The following is a 19,039-nucleotide window of genomic DNA, read 5'->3' on the forward strand; positions in this document are numbered from 1 at the left end:
CTTTTTATATCGTCTAACTAACGAGCACACTTTCCTTCCAATATTTTAATTTATTGAATTTCCTAACTTATCTCGCGGTTCTCGACATGTCTAAGGATAAATCTTGTTTACGGGAATTTTTAAATATCTTACAAAATTTATCGTTGGCGGCGTCTTCTAAACGAATAACTTTAATCGTCGCATAAATGTAACACCTGAGATTAACTTGAGTACTCTTATTTGTGAACAAGCGATTAACACTCTGAAATATGAAAAACGGTAATACGTGACGAGAATAAAGAATATACTCTCTGGTTAATCTGGATCTCTCCCATCATCGATATTCCGTACGAATGCTTGGAGAAGTAGAAGTCCGGGAAAAATAGTGAGTAATATTCATCGATCCTTGAATAATTATCATTCAAACGATGAATACATAATCAATCTAAAATATCAATTATCGTGGGTATGGATAAATAATTAATAGATATTACGAAGATAAGAAAAAAGAAATCGTGTTTGCGAAGGATTAAAGATAAATAGGGAATGAAATTTTACATATTTTCATCACAATTAAAATTAACATGCAAATTAGTTTAATAGAAAAATTATAAGCACGAAGAAAAGAGAGAAAGAAAGAGAAAAAGAGAGAAAGAGAAGGGAGAGAAGAAGAGCGATGAAAAGGATCGAAGAGAAAAATCAAAGAAAAGAACGATTACGTCGGATTCGCGTTATCGGGCGTAACAGTACGGCTGTAATCTCATCTAGGCACTCAGCTCGTAGCGACGGTTTTTATCCTATTACGTCACATGAATAAACTAAAGACCTGCTGGAGGTCTCCGACGTTCGAAGAGGGAGAAGGAGAAGAAGAAGAAAGAGAAAGGAACATCGTAGTTCTGTACGGTGGTTCTGCATCGGGGCACGTTACTCTCTCTGGAACCTCATGTGTTTCGAGTCGCTGATCTTTCGAAGCAAAGGGTGTATCTCTTTCTTTCTCTCTTTCTCTCTCTCTCTCTCTTTCTCTCTCTCTCTCTCTCTGTTTTTCTTCCTTTTTTCCCATCCGTCGAGAAACATCTTTCGTACCGGCAAAATTGCTGAACTTCGATTGATTCTGTATAGATAGAGAACTCTACTATCACTTTCTTTTCTTTTATTTCATTCTTTTTCCGTTTCCTCATATATGCAGGTACCTTCGAAAAAGGGCTTTCTTCGTTACCACGTTTCAGCTCGTGCACTTCCTTGAATATTTCATTAGGAAAACACTCGACGATAAGTCGTTCCCCACCTTTTTACGTTCTTCCCCTGATCTCCGATCTCGTGTCGAAGAGAAAAGCCAAATAGATTTATGGAGTCGTTACGAGTCTACGTTCGATGTCTCACGATTAGATTTATTTTACGAGGGAAGATGATTTTTATGCTTTCTTAATGGGATGTCGTTGTTCTTATTCTTATAGAGGTAAAGTTAAAAACGCTATAATCTATGAATTCTCTTTCACCCCTGAATGATTTTAAATATTCGTCTCGACAGATTTGACTTTCACGGAGAAGGCATTTTAGACGACTTGAAATGAACGACTGAAAATGGAAAGCAATCGAAGACAACGATATTTATAACTTAAGTTAAGTTAGTTATTTCTTTCTATCGGTAACGATCGATTCTCTTATCTCATCGATAAGTATCTTTCTTATACATACTTATAACGTTATGTCGAACGGATGTTATTCATAAACAGTGAAACGTGTAATAATAAGGAATGAAACAACTTGATTCTCGAAGGAAATCGATCGTCGGAAAGAAAAAGAATGGAGGATGAAAAAAGTAGAAAACGAAGAGTGAGCTAGCCTATGAATTATGTGACGCGGGAAAGTGCCAGGCAGAAAAATAAAGAAAAACTTTTCTATGTGCTCCTTTCATTTTTTCAAATATTTCGATGAGGACAAACCCTGTGTCTCTCTGTTCCTCGATGCGCGATCAGCGTGGAAGAGATGTGGTCATTCTCTAAATGTGATATTAACAGTATCAAAAGGGTATATTGAACATGAACTCTTTCATTTAAAATTATTGAAAATGGGCTATGATTGAGTTGTATTATTAGGTTGACTTGACGCAATTACTTTGTTTATTCAATTAACACATTTTTGATTAAACTTCGTTAAATATTCACTTTATCGTTATTCCTCTAACAAGAGAATCAGACATATCTAAGAATCGGACATTTATTATATATATATTATATGTTACTCAAAGAATTTTATATGTGATAACGATTACATAAGTATATGCATATACTTTGTTAAAAAAATAAATCAGAACACTTTACATAAAAAAAAAGAAAAAAAAACATCAAGAGAGAAATAACTCGGAAGAAATCTCTCGAAACGCAAGCATAAAAAACAATTTTTATATATTACAATGTTAATATAAAAATTTCCAGGTAGAGCCCATTTTCTGTAGATTTCGAAACACATGGTGTCATCGAAGAACAAAACACAACACTTAACGACGATAATAAACTAGAAGTGAAGAAAAGAGTTGATAAACTCACCGTGGGATTGGGCATACAGCGTCGCGGCGGCGGCGGCATAGGATCCGGTGCGGCACGATATGGTGGTGGAGAATACCTGCCCGAAGGGAAGCAACCAGGGGCGGTGATCGGTGCCCCGTGGAGTCCCTTGCTTCCCATCATCTTGTCCGGCGAGTACATCATCCTGCCGCTGCCGGTGATCGGTTTTCACCGACTCGCTTCACACCGCACGCGCGCGCGCGCACGTTAGGCCTAAAACCGGCAGCAGCTTGAAAGGAAACGATCGCACCAACACCGACGGCCGCTCATCAATTGTCTTACGAGGATTCTTTGCATCTGTAGAAAGTCTGAGATCGAAAATCTACAATCCAAATTCCTTCTTTCTCTCACTCTCTTTCTCTCTCTCTCTCTCTCTCTCTCTCTCTCTCTCTCTCTCTCTTTCTTTCTCTCCTTAGCTTTTATCGTTTTTGAGGCTGTTTTATTTATTTTTTTCTTCTTCTTCTTCGTCTTCTTCCTCGTCACATTGTCAAATTCCGCATTCTCGATCAACGAATTAGTCCGTCCAACTGAGCCAACGTCTGTCGAAACGTTGACTTAAACTCCTGCATGATGCACACCACGATCTAGCACGATCATCGAAATAGTCACAAAAATATTTCGCGACACCTTTCCTTCGTTGATTCCTTTAATGGATGTATTCACTTTTTTTTTTGTCACCGAACAACAACCGTCTCTCCTTTCTCTCTCTTTCTCTTTTTCTCTTTCTCTCTCTTTCTCTTTTTCTCTTTCTCTCTCTCCCTCTCTGCTTATATCTTGAAAATCTCTCGTTCGTGTTCGAAAGTGAACACGGTTATTCCTCAACGTTGATTAAGATTGACAATGATTTTTTATTTATTTATGTTTATTTTTTTATTTAACTTAATCATAAAATAACGTTAACACAGCGAAGCAGCGAATGTTGACTCGACAGAAAGCCACTGGTCAAATCATATAAAACCGTGGCTTGAATCGCGCAGGACCGTACGTGGATCTGGTCCTAGAGCTCCGCACTTTTTGGCGCTGACTGGCCGGCGAAGAGTGCTCTGCGGATGAACTCTTCCAAAGAGGGGGTGGAAGTGGGTGAAGGGTGCTCCTCTAAGGGGTGGTTTACTCCGGGTGCTAGTAGTGGTGGGATGAAGACTACGATATAGAACGAGGGGTTGTCAAACCGCAACGACGAACGGAAGGCGGAGCTTCGAAATGTTAGCGCATGCGTTCGATCCCTTTCGCTTGGTCGGCCATCTTTCTTCCTGCCTTCGTATGGGTGTCGCTAACCGCGACCACCCGTTTCTCTCTTTGCATCCACCTCTTCGATCCGACACCCCCGCCTTCCTAACGTCTCTCTCTTTCTTTCTCTCTTTTTCTCTCTCTCTCTCTCTCACACACACACATACATTCTCTTTATTTCTATCTCTCTCTTTCTCTCTCTTGAAACTCCAACTCCATTCCTGTCGGAACCCTCCACCAAGAGACTACTATGAGGACCAACCAACTTTACCCCGTTCCGGTGTCTCCTCGTCGACACGAGGATGCGGTCTTCTACCTACTTTCCTTGCCCCACCTTTTGGCTCCTCTTCGAGCACGCGAGATCTGGTCGAGCGATCTGACTGTACCTACCGGACTAACTATATACGTACCGAGTGCGTGGCTGACTACTCACAATCGTATCTACTACAGTTGGACTAGTGGTAACTCCAAGAGATTCTTCAAACGAGCTTTTGACTTACTACATTTGTACTACTTTGAAATTTCTTGGAACTTGACGATAAGAACAAGGTAGTAATCTCAATCGATTAAAGCGATCGGAACGATCGGGACAAATGTTCGAAAGTCTATCCATCCTTCTACTTACCAATGGGCTATCAATTATTTATCCAACGGATTCCAATCTCGCACGATCGCCTGCCCTTCGATAGCAATCCGAGCTCTGAGGGTGAGCAATTTAGGCGGGCCGTTAAGCGACTTATTCGTCGGCTTTCACGGACGGCGGTCAAACGTCGTTCGTTATTTTCATCGGAAGGCAACCTTAGGGAATAGCGACGCTTCCAAGTTAGAAAGACCGGCTAGAAAGGACAGGAAGGACAGTGCCGTTCCTGAGTGTGGTGGATGAAAGAAAGGATGAGATGGGAGAGATAGACTAAGAGAAAGAGAGAGAGATAGAAGGAGGGGGCCTCGACAGCAGTCGTTTTCCGAGGGATGTTGGCCGGAAGGTTCCCGCGGGGCCTGTGTTATCGCCTCGGCAGGATGACCAGCCCGCGTTATCAAATATTAAACCTACTTGCACCGGCAGCCTATCCTCGACAAGGTATCCAAAGCCTCCCCCTTTTCGTCCTCCGCTAGTCTCGCACCAACCATCACTGGCTACCGCCAAAACCTATACCCATTTTCAACCACCCAACTATCAGGAAAGAGAGAGAGAGAAAGAAAGAGAGCGAGAGAGAGAGAGAATCATACACTCTCGTCTATTCAGTCTATCCGTCCTTACGTTCTTGCTATTGTTGTTGTTGTCCTTATTTGCCCGCAACAACGAAAGAAATCCACATTAGGCCCGCGAAATTGCTTGTCCGCAACCGTTTCCGCTGACCTCGAGGTAAATCGGTAAAAATTGATTTTCGAGTCAGCCAAGGAGGAAACACGAAAATTTAAAGCTAAGTCACGACAAAAATTTGAAGCTAAGTCGTAGAGGCTCTACACCTTGGTCCTAAAGTTTTTTTTTGATGGAACGATAAAAGTTCAGAAGAAAGTTAACTGAAACTTCTTTTTAGTTTGTTAATCGACAAGATAGATGTTTACTTTATTCTTTATTTATATTTCTTTCTTTATTGTTTATTGTTTATTGTTTTGTATTACTTATCTCTGTTATTCTGTTCCTTATTAGTTATTCATGCTATATTAAATATCGTTTATTCATAGTAACGAACAAACAAGATATATGTAAATCAATTCACATTAAATATTTCAATTTACCGACCTAAAAACATTCGCCTCGAGAATCATCAAAGAATAATTTTTTCGTTCGTCTAACACGATGTTTTCGATATCAAACCACGCATAAATTATGAAGGAACTTTGATATGGACTCTCTTTCTAATTACAAGCCGGTACTCCGTAATTCGAGGTAGCAACAATTCCGTGGTAAAAATAACAGTAGATGTCCATCACGCTTGAACGTACAACGATGAAAAAATCGAAAATATTTGATAGCTATGTACGTATAACATGATGAACTATGGAAAGTGTACCGTGAATAGTTCAGAAAGTATCGTGAGCGTTGAAAACCGCGACATGTATCGAAAGACTGAAATCCAAGTAAAAAAACAAATATCAGGTAGATGTCGATTGTGAAGTTATCGAAAACTTCGGCTTCTAAAATAATTTATCATGGGATATTGATGTAAACAGACTATTTACAAAAGTATATTTTGAATTAAATATTCATTATTTTCAACTTTTATATATATCATATACATATATTATATATTTAAATATATATATATATTTTTTATTCTTTCTTTGTCAAAACTATTTTGTTTGTAAAAATTATCTCTTTCTTTTAAATTTTTCCCTCTTTCTTTTAATTTATTTTTTTTTTCTATGCAAGCTCCGAATATTTCCCTATCTCCTGACCTCGCTTTTGATGACAAAGCAAAATGTGTCCTGCAAATGGAGTCGACGTAGCACAACGTGGATTCACAACGCCGACTGCCATGCGGCTTTTGAATTAGCAAAAGAGAGTGAGAGAGAGAGAGAGAGAGAGAGAAAGAGAGAGAGAGAGGGAGAGAGAGAGAGAATAATAATAACACAGGTTCGAAATAAACCGGTGTGGTAGTTCGAAGCGAGCTAAATGAAAGTTACCCGGGAATTACACGACTGTAATACCGCATATTTCCAATCAAGCTAATGAGTATAATCGGCAGCCGTTAGCTGTGGGGTCTGTGGGTAAGTTCGCCCTGGAAATTCGGGGGATTCGCGTCCTGTCGTGTCGTGGGTAAAGAGTAAAGGTGAAAGGGCACTCCGGGTTGACTGTACAAATCAGAGGAAACTTTTTTCGAAACCGTTGTGTTTTTTCATCGACGAATATCTGGTGAAAAACTGTCGAGTGAACTGTCAACTGTCTAGTGCAAAATTACTATTGTTTCGAAATTACATTGACTCGTTCTTTTTAAATATCCTTTTATATTTATAAAATTAGGAATAAGTTAATACTGTAATTGTGATAAGTCGAAAAAGAGATTTTTTTCTATTTCGTAATGGTAATATTCAAGTAAAAATGTAACTTGGTTCTCTCTCTCTTTCTCTCTCTCTTTCTTTCAGTGATAAATTTCAACGAACAAACATGTGACAGGATCATTTAAGCCCTCTCATGATTGTACGAATTGGAATTATGGTTATGGAAATAATGCAGGTGATCAATGATCGCACTCGGACTGCGCGCGTAATAAATCAAGCGAATGCTAGATTTCATTATGATTTGGATAGATATATTGATATCAGATTTACAGTGAACGAACTCAGCTTACAATTAGTATACCTCTATAACAATGATTTTATACGTTCAAACCTGTCGTCGAATCGAAAAATGTAAGTTTTTGACAATTGATAAAATAAAAAATATAATAATACGAAAAAGAAAATATCAAAGAAAAACATAATTCTAGATAAAGGAGGAAATTTTTTTATTAGCACAAAATTGTTATCATCATTGTTTGAATCAAAAAATTTTTATCCTTTGATATTATTTGATATTATTATTGTCAAAATATCTCTATATTTCAAGTACTCGAGTTATGCTTGAAACATCCTGTACATATGTATATTGTATTAGCTTTCCGTACATTACATACGATGTTGCATTGTTAGGTAGTAACGTATAACGTGATCGCATTGCATGGATCAAATCAGAATTTTGTTTGTCCATTTCCCGACTATTTGCGAATTTCATGTCTTGATCGGCTTAAATACGCGTGTTTCATCTGCTATTCCTTTGTATAAAGGGTTTATCTTGCGTATCTCTCGCTGGACGATAATCAGATTTATCAGCCCAGGAAGTATTTTCAAATCCCTTTACTTTTTTACTCGATGCGGCCCACGGATAAACAGCTTTCGAAGGACGAATTATTTACCGTTCGAGGCGCGCATGTTACGCTCCGTTTCAAAGAAGATTCGAATCCATCTCATTCCGCATTTCAAGTACATATATTCGTTTCTTCTTGATCATCCTTTTCCTAGACATGAACTCTTTATTCTACATATACATATCTGTATCAATGAATATCAGTGGACCCTCATGAATGTCCGTGCATTAATTTAAAGTCTCTTGACAAAAACATATTACTTAACATTCAATCTATTCACTCAAAGAACTATCCCTATTATTCGAGGAGATTTAACATTGAATCTTTGACATATACTTTATTCTTCATAACATTGACATATCCATGTCTTGTTAAGAGTCAATTCTACATTTAACTTTTTGTTTGTTCTATGCATTATACACGTATATGATAAACATTCTAATATTATATTTTTCTTTTTAATTTACAATTCTTTTCTTGTGTTTTATGGAAAGTAAGACTTTTTCCTAATAAAATATATGATTTATATCTACCGTAATTTAAACAAACAAGAGATTGCAATTATTTACATTGTGAAACATCTCATAATACTATAATGCATTTTCGCTTCTAATGAATATTTTCAATAGACATAAAAAAATCATAAAATAGCTTCAAAAATAATGGTACATTAATACAAATCAGGTAAAAAAAATTCTGTTAAAGAAATACGGAGAAATAAAAGAAAATTTTAATAGAACGTCAACCTAAGATCAATCTAAGCAAAATTCGACTAGCACTTTTACATGGATATTACTTATGTAACTTTTAACTCCAGATGAGAACAATCACATTCTGCCTGATGAATCAACGGCCTTTCCACCAATGCTAGGACCGGCGTTGTCTGGTTTTACATCACCGTAGAGAACGATCTATATATGTGTTTCATGTAAAACATGCCTCGAGCATTGACAGTTAAGTTACCTCGTGACGACCACCCCTTTTTACCACCCTCACCTCTCACTCGCTCTCTTCCACGTTACATGTTGAACCTATCCGAAGGTGCACGGTTTACACGTCCATGTACCTAATGTTTACAGTGTTAGGTCTATTGGATTAGGCCATACATAAAGTACCTCGTTCTCTTTGATATGCATGTATGTGCTCTCTCTCTCTCTCTCTCTCTCTCTCTCTCTCTCTCTCTCTCTTCCTCTCTCTTCCTCTCTCTTCCTCTTTCACACATACGTAAATATACACACTCATACATTTACCAAATGAGCGTGCCGCGTGATCGAATGTGCCTTCATTAGTCGAGTTCAACCCCCGAGAGACGATCACACCAAGAACCAACATCGTTCAAATTTTCTATCTCTCATATCATTACAATAACAATCATTTCAATCTTTCCTATTATGAGTTTTTTATATTATTATTATTATTATTATTATTATTATTATTATTATTATTATTATTATTATTATTATTATTATTATTATTATTATTATTATTATTATTATTATTATTATTATTAAAAATAATAAGTATGGAAATAACAAAGATTATAAGCATAGACTTAACAACAAAATTGTATCGAACTTTTACAAAAATTGTCTACTGCCATTTAAAAGATTTTTTTACTTTATTTATAGAAAAAAATGATGAAAATTCATTTGACAATCAACACTATAAGAAAAACGATACTTTATAAGAATCGGACGTTCTTATCCTCTTAAAAAAGTTATAACGAAAAATTGTGCTCTTGCGAGCCATTTCTCTTGTTCGTTTCTTTTCAACATCCAAACCGTAAGGCGCACGCTTTCTAGCAATTGGCCCGGTTGGTAGGATGGAAAATCGTGAACGGAGATATGAGCTCGCGTTCTCCGCATACAGGGAATTTTCTCCTTCGTATCCCAGCAGATTGAAACATTGCTCATTCAAGAATCGCAACGATCGTTAATCTTGCACGAATTGCGTTATCTCTCTCTCTCTCTCTCTCTCTCTCTCTCTCCCTCCCTCCCTCCCTCTCTCTCTCCCCCCTCTCTCTCCATCCCATTCTTGATAATTACGGGACAAAGTATAAAATTAGAAGTTAATCCTGTAATTATCAACACTGCTGATTGTTGAAGTAGATTTTCTTTTTATGTTACTATTACTAATGGTTAAAATAGAAAATATCAGCCTTTTGATATAATTTAGTATATTACTTTTTTATTACTTTGAATTCATTGATAAATTTATCAGTAATATCGTGTATTATGTATATATCATAAATGCTATATATATATATATAATAATATATATATATTATTATATATAATATATATATTATATATATATATATATTAATGATAATTAATATTACTTTCATAAATTAAATAGATAAGATCAGCAGTATAGATATTTGAAACATCTTGAATCTTAGATATTGACATTGTTGATAGCTTTTCTCTTTCTCTCTCTCTTTCTCTTTCTTTCTTTTTCGTTTAAAAATTAATTCTCAATAAAAAATTAGATTAATTATATTTTTTTAACAAAATATTACAATTTACTATAAATAATTAACATTTGTATTGATTTATTACGAAGAAGTTTACAATAACACAACAGAAAGTGCAATTTTTGATTAGCCGAAGAACGCTTCTCGCTCTTACGCTCTGCGTAAGTCTTCGAAACGTAATCAAATCGGCGTATTGCCGTAGCCGAGAAAGGCCCGATTAAATTCACGGTTAAGCGGAGTTTCCAGCAATTGAAACGGAGAGCGGGTCAAACTGGTTTCAGAAAAAGAAGTAGAAAAAGAAAAATAAAAGAAGAAGAAAAAGGAGAGATAGAGTGGAAGAGAGAAAAAAAAGATAGTAGGAGAAAAGGTAGAAAAGAAAAAGAGTCTGAATCGTAGGGAACACGAAAAGAATCCACGGGAGAAAACGGCTGGATGTTACGGAGGATCAAGGAGTGAGAAGGGAACGAGGAAGAAAGTAGAGGAGGACGAGCGAAAGAGGAAAGTCGAAACCTGTGCCGAGGAAACGAATAGGAGCGCGTTCCACGATACAATACACGCGGAGAACACGCGGGCTTTTTCTTTTTTTTTTTTAGAGAGATATATACTACATGTAAAGAGAGAAAAAGAGAGAAAGAGAGTGATGTGCGCGCACGCGTACGAGCGAGAAACACGCGAATACTATGAGCCGTTTCGCTCGTACGTTTCACGAAGAAGAAGGAGGAGGAGGAAGAAGAGAAGAAGCAAAGTGTGAGTGAAAACACATACGAGAAAGATAGAGACACGTACACACTTATATACACGCGCACGTACACACACTCAAAAAGAATAGACAGAGAAGAGAATACAGACACATAGATCGCATACTTATGCCGGTGCTGTGCACATAAAGTTAGAGGGCCGCCGCGCGTTCTCTCTCCTACGCTGCCGCACAAGAATAAGAAACACGATAGCATACATAAACAAGGAGGTTGGGGATGCAGCAATTTAAAACGTACCCCGGAATTCCTCCCAACGGGGCCGTAGAGCGGCCCTCTATATTACAAATTCCCCTCCTCTTCCTCCTCCTCCTCTTCCTCCTCCTATTCCTCCCCCTCCCCCTCTCACCCTTTCTTTTTCTCGTTCTCTACGGCATCCACGCTACAAAATTTCGGTCATGTAAGAAGATCGAAACTGGTTGCGATCGCATAATTTCTTTTCGATTTCATCTCGTCTATCTATCTATATATATATATATATATATATATATATATATATATATATATATATATGTATATATATATGTATATATATATGTGTATACATATATATTATAGTAGTCGTCAGTAGAAAAAAAAAAGAAATGATGAATGAATCCACGAACAAACAATCTCAGTAAAGCTTTTTCTTACGAATTATTAAAACTCCTCCACATCATTATCGAGTTTCTCTCGATAGATACTGGCTAGTACGAGACTCGTAATAAACTTTTATGAGACATTAACCGCATATAATATCGAAGTGGAAATCCTTGGCTTTACATGATGACGCCCATTATGCAGATCCTTCGTCGTCGTAGTCGTCGTTGTCGTCATCTTCGTCGTCGTCGTGGCAATGCTGCGGATAAGTCAAATAACGATAACAATGGCGGGAGGGAATTTGAAGTTGTGCAGCTCTGAACGTTCTGAAGGCAGGGCGATTGGCTGTTTGAACGGCGATGTCGCCTCAGGCTGCCGTGTTTGCAGACATAAGGAAGTCGAGGTCGGTCGGTTCTCTCTCTCTCTCTTTCCTTTTCTCTCTCTCTCTCTCTCTCTCTCTCTTTCCCTTTCTCTCTCTCTCTTTCTCTCTCTTTCCCTTTCTCTTTCTCTCTCTCTCTCTTTCTCTTCTTTTCTAAAGTGCGCACACGCGACGACTTTGGACTCCAAAGAAAGAAAGAAAAAGAGAGAAAGATAGATAGATAGAGACAGAGAAAGAGAGAGAAAGAGAGAGAGAAAGAAAGAGAAAGAGAGAGTGGATGGAGAAGGTACAGAAACGAGGGAGTTCAATTGGTGGCGGCAATCCTAGTAATGTACCCGTGGGGCTGTGTCAAAGTGCCTTCTAGAAGAGAACGATGTTGCATTCAGCATTCTAAAACTTCTTTCTTGCTATACGAAAAAGCCGTAAGCTCGGGAAAATGAAAAAAGAAAGAAAGAAAAGAAATATTCCTGTTCTTGTACCAACGATTTTATTCCAATCTCCACACATAACCATTACACATTTTCGGCTCCTTTCAAATGGAGCTGTCAAAGAAAAATTGACATCAAAGAAAATACCAATGAAAACCGTTCAAAATTTTCGAACATAAGAAAAATGATACCATTGAAGAAGACACGATGAGAAAGAAGTTCAATGCTTCTTACGTTCGCACCTTCCTGCTCGAAGTATGGCAAACTTTTAAAAAGGAGACGATCTCTTAATAATATATATTGTGGTGGTGGAAGCGACCGGTAAAACAGTTATAAAAACAGCGGTAACTACGTTAGAATCAATTATTTAAGATGCAGAGCTCCGTAAAGAGAGAGTAGAGCAGTCGTAAAGGGGGTGGAAAAAGGTAATGCTGTTCGTGGAAACATGGTGGTGTCTCAAGGATGTTCCTCCACGCGGATAAAGAGAGAGAGAGAGAGAGAGAGAGAGAGAGAGAGAGAGAGAGAAAGAAAGAAAGAAAGGATAAATGGACAGGAAGAGAGAAAGAGAGAAGCAAAAGGAGAGAGATAAGATGGCTATCGCGGGGATTATAAAGGCCGTAGTTAAAAGTTGCTTCGACTATCAAGGGACTGACCGCTCGAAGAAGTCGAGCGTTATTGTGAGACGCTTTCGTTTCATGTAAACTGCGAGAAGTTTGAAAAACATTTGATAAACCTTTGGAAACTCGCTGAAATTCGAGAAAAAGAAACGATCAATCATGAATCGCTTCCGGTCGATTAATTAGATCTTACTCTTATTTAAAATGAACCTAAATCTTGATGACGAAGAAGACGTTAACGACTTTGATGTAGTGATCGTTGGTGCTGGTTTAACGGGACTTTGTATAGCGTACAATATACTTAGAAGAAAACCCTCTTTAAATATACTGGTCATCGAAGGAACCGGTAATAATTCATAATTTTTTCTTTATTTCCAATCGAAGCAGTGTATAAGCTCCTTTCTTACAAGCGAGATTCCTTCGTCATAAAATCTTATGTATATCTTATATCTTTACGATTACTATAGATAAAGCCGGAGGACGCGTTTTATCACAGAATTATAGCGAGAGCTTTTATGCCAGTCTCTTGCAAGAACGTGTCACTCAACTTATCCGTACACTGAACATAGATACTTGTTCCAGGCAGAATACGGATGGAAAAAGAGTGTTTTTTACAAAAGATGGTCCCGTAGAAAATTTTCCAAGTTTATTCGCAGCTGAAATTCGCTACTTTATTCAAGTAGTAATTATTTATTTGGACCATCGATTTACAGAAACAATATTCAAGATTTTTAATCAGACTCAATATCTGATAAACTTTACAATTTTCTTCCTTTGTGTTCAGATTCAAAAGAATTGTTTAAAACCATGTTTCAAAACCTATGTCAAGAATAAGATTACACGTAAATTAGCCATAACCAGTGTTGATCAACTACTGAAGGAACTTGTGTTCTTCTCTTATGCCAGATCCATATGCAGTTCACTTATTTATAGTACATGCGGTAAAATCCAATTATGGCATTCTAATTTTTCAACCAATCATTTTCCCCACTAGATCTTTCTATCGTATGTTCATCTATCAGGAATGAGAGATCTTCGTAAACTATCAGCGTTATGGATGTTTGTAATGTTAAATGGTGCAGGTGGATTGCTCGATCGACTAAAAGTAACGATAGGAGATGAGAACCGTTATTTCGTTCAAGTTATTATCAAATATTCTTACAATTAAAACAATTATAATTTATAATACTAATAATATCGCGATATTTTTTAAAAATTTCAACGAAAAAAGGAAAGATTACCCTGTTTGACAGGGTGGAATGGCGCGATTAACCGAAGAATTATTAAAACATATACTTGCTGAACATGGTGATATAATTTATGATGAAATAGTTACAAATATTCAATTCAACGACGACAGAGCTTATTGTTATACTACACAAAATTGTTTCAAGTACGTTTAAATAATGTTATCGTTAAGCTATATATATATATATATATATATAGCTTGGAATTTATTAATATTAATCATCGTACGAACGGGCATATTATATTAATATTTTCGTAAATATATAACTGCGTGTGTATGGGTATGTAGATGTGACATCGTGGTAATAGCGGTACCACCTCCGGAAAATTCTCAAATTCGTATCGAACCATCTTTACCTGCACATGTATCTCAATCCCAAACATTATTCCTACATAGTGATAACATATTTTTCAATGCATTTTACAAAAAACCTTTTTGGAAAGATAAGTATAATGGCAATGTTTTAGCTACATTAGAATCCAATACTATCTTAAATATCGCTTATGATGCAACCTGTAATAACGTAAAAGGAGGAATGATGGCTGGATTTCTTAACGATACCAATGTTATATCAACGACATCGAAATTAAAATTATTCGAAACGCTAAGCCAATGTTTTCAAAATAACGAAATGAAACGTTGTATCAATTACAAAGAACTTGAACGATCTCCGAACGAAGATATTGGAATTAAATTAGAAAGTGCTTGGCCTATGAGCGTTATGCAACCATCTCATGTATTTAATCATGTTAATCATGTAAATACATCCAACGATAGGTATGAATATTGATGTACAGATACTCATCTATCACTAATGTATATTTTTGAAGTATTTTAAAGATAACCCTTATTCTACAAGAATTCTCTTCGCTGCTAGCGAATATGCTACAAAATGGCCTGGAATGATAGATGGTGCAATCGAAATTGGCGAGGTAACAGCATGCGTGATACTTTTAAGACTTAGACCACAATCTTTAGAGACTGCTGACATGACAATTGTGTACGTTGTAAATTTTGTCAATTTATTACACAATTAATTATCTAATACTTTTGCATAAATATTTTGTTTAAAAATATACTAGATCAAATCTCGATGTTTTATCTCTGGTACAGATCAGAAGGCGTTTCTATCCAGAAATTGTTCCAAACTGAAATTACCATGATGCAATATTTTTGTTTAGCCATAAACATAGCCATCTTTTTTTCATTTTTACATATGGCATATAATAAGTATTAAAGATGGTATAAATTCACTAAGTTAAATAATTTCGATAACCTTTATTTTTTATGAAATCATACATAAGATTCAGGAAATTCAAATGTGACATCCCGACCCGTCAGTTTCTTATAGACAGAGGCAAAAGTATCAACCTAAAAAAGATAAGACAGAGTCTATGAAATTGCTAATACTGGTGCATGTATAACAATGATACATTACATATTTAATGTAATTTAATCACATGATTAACACCGTGAAGACATACTTTATGCTCAATATTTGTCTGTTCATTCTTATCCAAATGGACTTTGATCAGTTGCTTGCCTTCTGCTTTAACACGGATGCGTTTACCAACTATTTCTACTGGATATACCAAATCTTCCAGAAGAGCATCATATACAGCAGTTAATGTACGGCTATAAAGTTAAACAATATCATATATTTGATATTAATGCATATTTATACAACACATACGCATACTTACATTACACAAAATTTAAGCATACATTTTCATAATACCGATATAAAACTGTTTCTAAATAATTGTATTTACACTAATATGATTAATAAATAATTATATCACCTTCTTGGCCTCTTTTGCTTATTCTTCGTGCGAGTTTTCCTAGTTGGTTTAGGTAAGATTTTTCTTTCACCCACAAACATAACGTGTTTACCCGAGAACTTTTTTTCTAATTCACGTACCAGCCTTGTATGAATCTTCTGGAATGCTTTCAACTTTGGCATTGGTACATAAATAATAATTGACTAAAATAAAATTAGACATTAATCAAAATTTCATACAAATTAAATCAATCTTTTCTTAAGTATCACATATATGCATATAAAGGAAATTTATGCGTGTAGTAGTTGTATTAAGAAATATTTCACCTTCTTATTATTGGTCTCGATTTCTCTCGCTTTAGTAATATAAAGCTCTCTCAGTTGTGATTTTAGATCACTATTCATTTCCAACTCTAAAAGAGCTTGTGAAATACTAGCTTCAAACTGGTCGGGCTCAGCGCCACCGCTTTTTATAATTTTAGCGTTTGCCGTGAACATCTGAAAATAATTAGGTTATGTTACTATAGATACAAATTTTACATTACTGATTTAAAAGTAATTTTACTAATGCAATAAAATATTTGAAACGCTAATAATAATCTTTTAAATCACTAGATAACACTTCAAAACGATGAACGATATATTATCAAACTAAAATCTTTCGGATGTCACACGGTATGTAACATCCATTAGTATCAACTTGGTGAGCATGCCATCTGTGAAAAATATTCACTTCCATATCACTTTAAAGAATTTTTAATCAAATTCACAAAGTAATTTAATGTTCTTTTTTAAACTTTTCTGTTAAATCAGAAAGAAGCTCTAAAAAGCACATACCTTGACGGCTTCACGACCGCATGAAAGAGAAGCGGAAGAAAGAGTGAAACATAGACATGCAACTACCGTAAAATTATAATTTGCTCATCTTTTAACTCAGGATTGGTGGATTTATTGAGCGCGAAACATCAGCCAATAGTATATAAATATATTTTTACGAACTTCTATAACAAATTTTTATAATAAATATATTTTCTTTTCTATTTATTAAGACAAATTTACATAAAAAATGTTACAAAATTATAGAAGTATTGTTCTATAATATGTTTATACGATGATCGTTCAAGAAACATAGATCACAGATGTAACTGTTACTAGGTGGCAGTATGAACGCGTTTCTAAAATTATTTTAAATACTAATCTTAAATATTATATACTTGGGCTGTCCATTGTATTACATTGAATTGTACTTAGTACCACTACTGACAAGGAAAAAGTTAGTTACGAAATATTATAAAGTATTAAAAAGTGTGTAGGATGTAAATTTTCGCTATATAATGAATTGTATATTAATATGTTAAACGATTATTTTTGGATACATACTCTATATATAATCACGTATATTAAGAGCTTATAAAGCAAGAAATTTTTTATGGTTGGCTTATTATGATTGGTGTTTATACACCGCGAACCGAATGTGAATCAAAACTTCTTCGTTATATAAATATATATGCTTATCTTTGTTCCATTAAAACAGTGAAAAATGAGTTCTGGGTTCATATCAGAAGCTGAAATAGCAGAGCAAAGGAGAATAAGGCAAGAAGAATGGGACCGTGTACGAACAGCTGACCAACCTTTAGGTTATTACCGTACAAGTTATTCAACTGTTCTTTATTTATCAAGCGTCATGCCCATCAAATTTAAGTAGTCTATTAAATCTATCTAATGAAACGAAACTGTAAGAGAAAATTAGAATTTTAAAGTTGACATAAAATATTTGAATTATTAATAAATATATTCTCTTTCTCTTCAAATATATTCACAAAATATTTATAATATAATTTGTGTATAACAGTAAAATAATTAATATTTTATCAAATTTTTCAAATAATAGAATATATAAGACACATGGCCATGAAAGTCTGAAAAATATGATAATATAAGATTTACTTTTTAGAACCTCCTGAAGAATCATATGATCCTAGGTCTTTGTACGAAAGGTTGCAAGAACAAAAAAACAAAAGAGATGCAGAATATGAAGAAGCGCATAAACTTAGTAAGCAGAAATTATTTTTTATCAAATTAAGTTTATTTGAAATGACATTGTTATTATTGTTTTTCAGAAAATATGATAAAAGGATTGGATGATGATGAAGTGGAATTTTTAGATTTGGTTGATAGAACTAAATTAGAGGAAGAACGTAAAAAAAATCTTGAAGAAGAAAAAGAAATGCGTGACTTCAAAGCTGCTGTTGCTTCATTACAAGAAAAGTCATTAGATGAAAGATTAAAACAAGAATTAAAAAAACCTCAGGTTATCAACAAGAATATTTGTAGTAGCAGGTAAAATATTAAATCAAAATACATTTATGCTATATTTCAATTGATCATTATAATTGTATTAAGTATTGAAAATTCTATTGTCATAATTATTCCTTTAATTTTATTGTTCATTAAAAAAAAATAAATTAAAAATAAACTAATTAAATAGTTGCTTTAAAATTTTATTAAAAGATCTACTTTATCTTTTAGTGGTCGTAATTCACAGTTAAAACTATTGGCAGGTGTAGTTGTGAAAAAATCAGAAAAACCAAAGTTAAGTAAGTTAAAATGAAAAGTTATGAAGTATAATACAAATATTTAGTTAAAAATTTGCTCATGAATTAATAATTTAGGTGAAAACAAGGGTATCAAAAGAAAATTGTCTTCACCAGAACCAGATAAATCTTTAACAAAGGAAGATGATTCTCATTTACAATATCCACAGATACTAAATGCAGAATCAAAATATGTGCTTGTGGAAAACAAAAATTCATGCTTATCTAACACAATGATAAATCATACAGGAGGAATGAAATGTATTGGTATTTTACCAGGACTTGGTTCTTATGATGATTCGAGCGATAGTGACTGTAGTTCGGATACTGATCAAGATCCAGAGTTAAATCAATCTAAATATGATCTTTTAGGACGTAAAATAGAAGCTGCGAAAGATAAGGAGAAAAGCTGAATGGAAAATATAAGTAATTTTTTATTTTTTATTTTTTTTTCTTTTTTTTTTCAAATAATAAAATGAGTGGCATTTTATTGTAATTAGTTGTGAAATCAGAAAATATAATCATAACTTAAATTTTTAATTTTGAAAATATTAAAGTTCCAAT

The 19,039-nt window shown here is 34.9% G+C and overlaps 5 protein-coding genes across 8 annotated transcripts in view; 3 read left to right on the forward strand and 2 right to left on the reverse strand.

The window, feature by feature from the left end:
* LOC124421848 (inhibitory POU protein) overlaps nucleotides 1–3,602 on the reverse strand; it is a 37,946-nt gene extending 34,344 nt beyond the window's left edge. For both annotated transcript variants that reach the window (XM_046957505.1, XM_046957504.1), the window contains exon 1: nucleotides 2,526–3,602. In XM_046957505.1, coding sequence (XP_046813461.1) covers nucleotides 2,526–2,687 — 162 coding nt within the window. In that variant the 5' untranslated portion in view covers nucleotides 2,688–3,602. The remainder of the gene's footprint in view (nucleotides 1–2,525) is intronic.
* Nucleotides 3,603–13,051: 9,449 nt separating this feature from the next.
* LOC124421843 lies at nucleotides 13,052–15,227 on the forward strand. The gene is made up of 2 exons (XM_046957495.1): nucleotides 13,052–14,878; nucleotides 14,961–15,227. Exons 1-2 carry the CDS (start codon nucleotides 14,637–14,639, stop codon nucleotides 15,136–15,138), a joined length of 420 nt encoding a protein of 139 aa, XP_046813451.1. The 5' UTR covers nucleotides 13,052–14,636; the 3' UTR covers nucleotides 15,139–15,227.
* Nucleotides 13,057–14,885, forward strand: LOC124421841. The gene is made up of 2 exons (XM_046957493.1): nucleotides 13,057–13,198; nucleotides 13,320–14,885. Exons 1-2 carry the CDS (start codon nucleotides 13,057–13,059, stop codon nucleotides 13,844–13,846), a joined length of 669 nt encoding a protein of 222 aa, XP_046813449.1. The 3' UTR covers nucleotides 13,847–14,885.
* A 137-nt stretch (nucleotides 15,228–15,364) lies between the features above and the next one.
* On the reverse strand, nucleotides 15,365–16,814 carry LOC124421842 (40S ribosomal protein S7). Its single transcript, XM_046957494.1, has 5 exons — nucleotides 16,719–16,814; nucleotides 16,209–16,379; nucleotides 15,904–16,085; nucleotides 15,586–15,736; nucleotides 15,365–15,472 (listed from the first exon to the last, which is right to left on the reverse strand). Exons 2-5 carry the CDS (start codon nucleotides 16,377–16,379, stop codon nucleotides 15,395–15,397), a joined length of 582 nt encoding a protein of 193 aa, XP_046813450.1. The 5' UTR covers nucleotides 16,719–16,814; the 3' UTR covers nucleotides 15,365–15,394.
* Nucleotides 16,815–17,045: 231 nt separating this feature from the next.
* Nucleotides 17,046–18,919, forward strand: LOC124433093 (PSME3-interacting protein). 3 transcript variants are annotated; one of them, XM_046982671.1, is made up of 6 exons: nucleotides 17,046–17,154; nucleotides 17,416–17,518; nucleotides 17,836–17,934; nucleotides 18,002–18,221; nucleotides 18,411–18,478; nucleotides 18,554–18,919. In XM_046982671.1, the coding sequence occupies exons 2-6, from the start codon at nucleotides 17,422–17,424 to the stop codon at nucleotides 18,886–18,888; spliced, it is 819 nt and encodes a 272-aa protein (XP_046838627.1). In that variant the 5' UTR covers nucleotides 17,046–17,154; nucleotides 17,416–17,421; the 3' UTR covers nucleotides 18,889–18,919. The 3 variants fall into 3 exon arrangements, with proteins under 3 accessions (XP_046838627.1, XP_046838628.1, XP_046838629.1); XM_046982672.1 differs by having other exon boundaries at nucleotides 17,114–17,313; XM_046982673.1 differs by having other exon boundaries at nucleotides 17,132–17,186.
* Nucleotides 18,920–19,039: the final 120 nt, after the last annotated feature.

The sequence above is a fragment of the Vespa crabro genome, chromosome 2 (assembly GCF_910589235.1).
Source record: "Vespa crabro chromosome 2, iyVesCrab1.2, whole genome shotgun sequence".
In the NCBI taxonomy this organism is placed as follows: domain Eukaryota; kingdom Metazoa; phylum Arthropoda; class Insecta; order Hymenoptera; family Vespidae; genus Vespa; species Vespa crabro.

What these genes read in the sequence shown, in the direction of transcription:
- LOC124421841 (XM_046957493.1), top strand. Translation starts at nt 13,057, where the DNA reads ATGAACCTAAATCTTGATGACGAAGAAGACGTTAACGACTTTGATGTA. An exon ending in ACTGGTCATCGAAGGAACCG is followed by an intron (nt 13,199 to 13,319) that starts GTAATAATTCAT and finishes CGATTACTATAG; the next exon opens with ATAAAGCCGGAGGACGCGTT.
- LOC124421843 (XM_046957495.1), top strand. Translation starts at nt 14,637, where the DNA reads ATGATGGCTGGATTTCTTAACGATACCAATGTTATATCAACGACATCG. An exon ending in GTAAATACATCCAACGATAG is followed by an intron (nt 14,879 to 14,960) that starts GTATGAATATTG and finishes TTATTCTACAAG; the next exon opens with AATTCTCTTCGCTGCTAGCG.
- LOC124421842 (XM_046957494.1), bottom strand. Translation starts at nt 16,379, where the DNA reads ATGTTCACGGCAAACGCTAAAATTATAAAAAGCGGTGGCGCTGAGCCC. An exon ending in TCGAGACCAATAATAAGAAG is followed by an intron (nt 16,086 to 16,208) that starts GTGAAATATTTC and finishes ATTTTATTTTAG; the next exon opens with TCAATTATTATTTATGTACC. An exon ending in AGACAAATATTGAGCATAAA is followed by an intron (nt 15,473 to 15,585) that starts GTATGTCTTCAC and finishes TATCTTTTTTAG; the next exon opens with GTTGATACTTTTGCCTCTGT.
- LOC124433093 (XM_046982671.1), top strand. Translation starts at nt 17,422, where the DNA reads ATGAGTTCTGGGTTCATATCAGAAGCTGAAATAGCAGAGCAAAGGAGA. An exon ending in TGAAGAAGCGCATAAACTTA is followed by an intron (nt 17,935 to 18,001) that starts GTAAGCAGAAAT and finishes ATTGTTTTTCAG; the next exon opens with AAAATATGATAAAAGGATTG. An exon ending in ATCAGAAAAACCAAAGTTAA is followed by an intron (nt 18,479 to 18,553) that starts GTAAGTTAAAAT and finishes TTAATAATTTAG; the next exon opens with GTGAAAACAAGGGTATCAAA.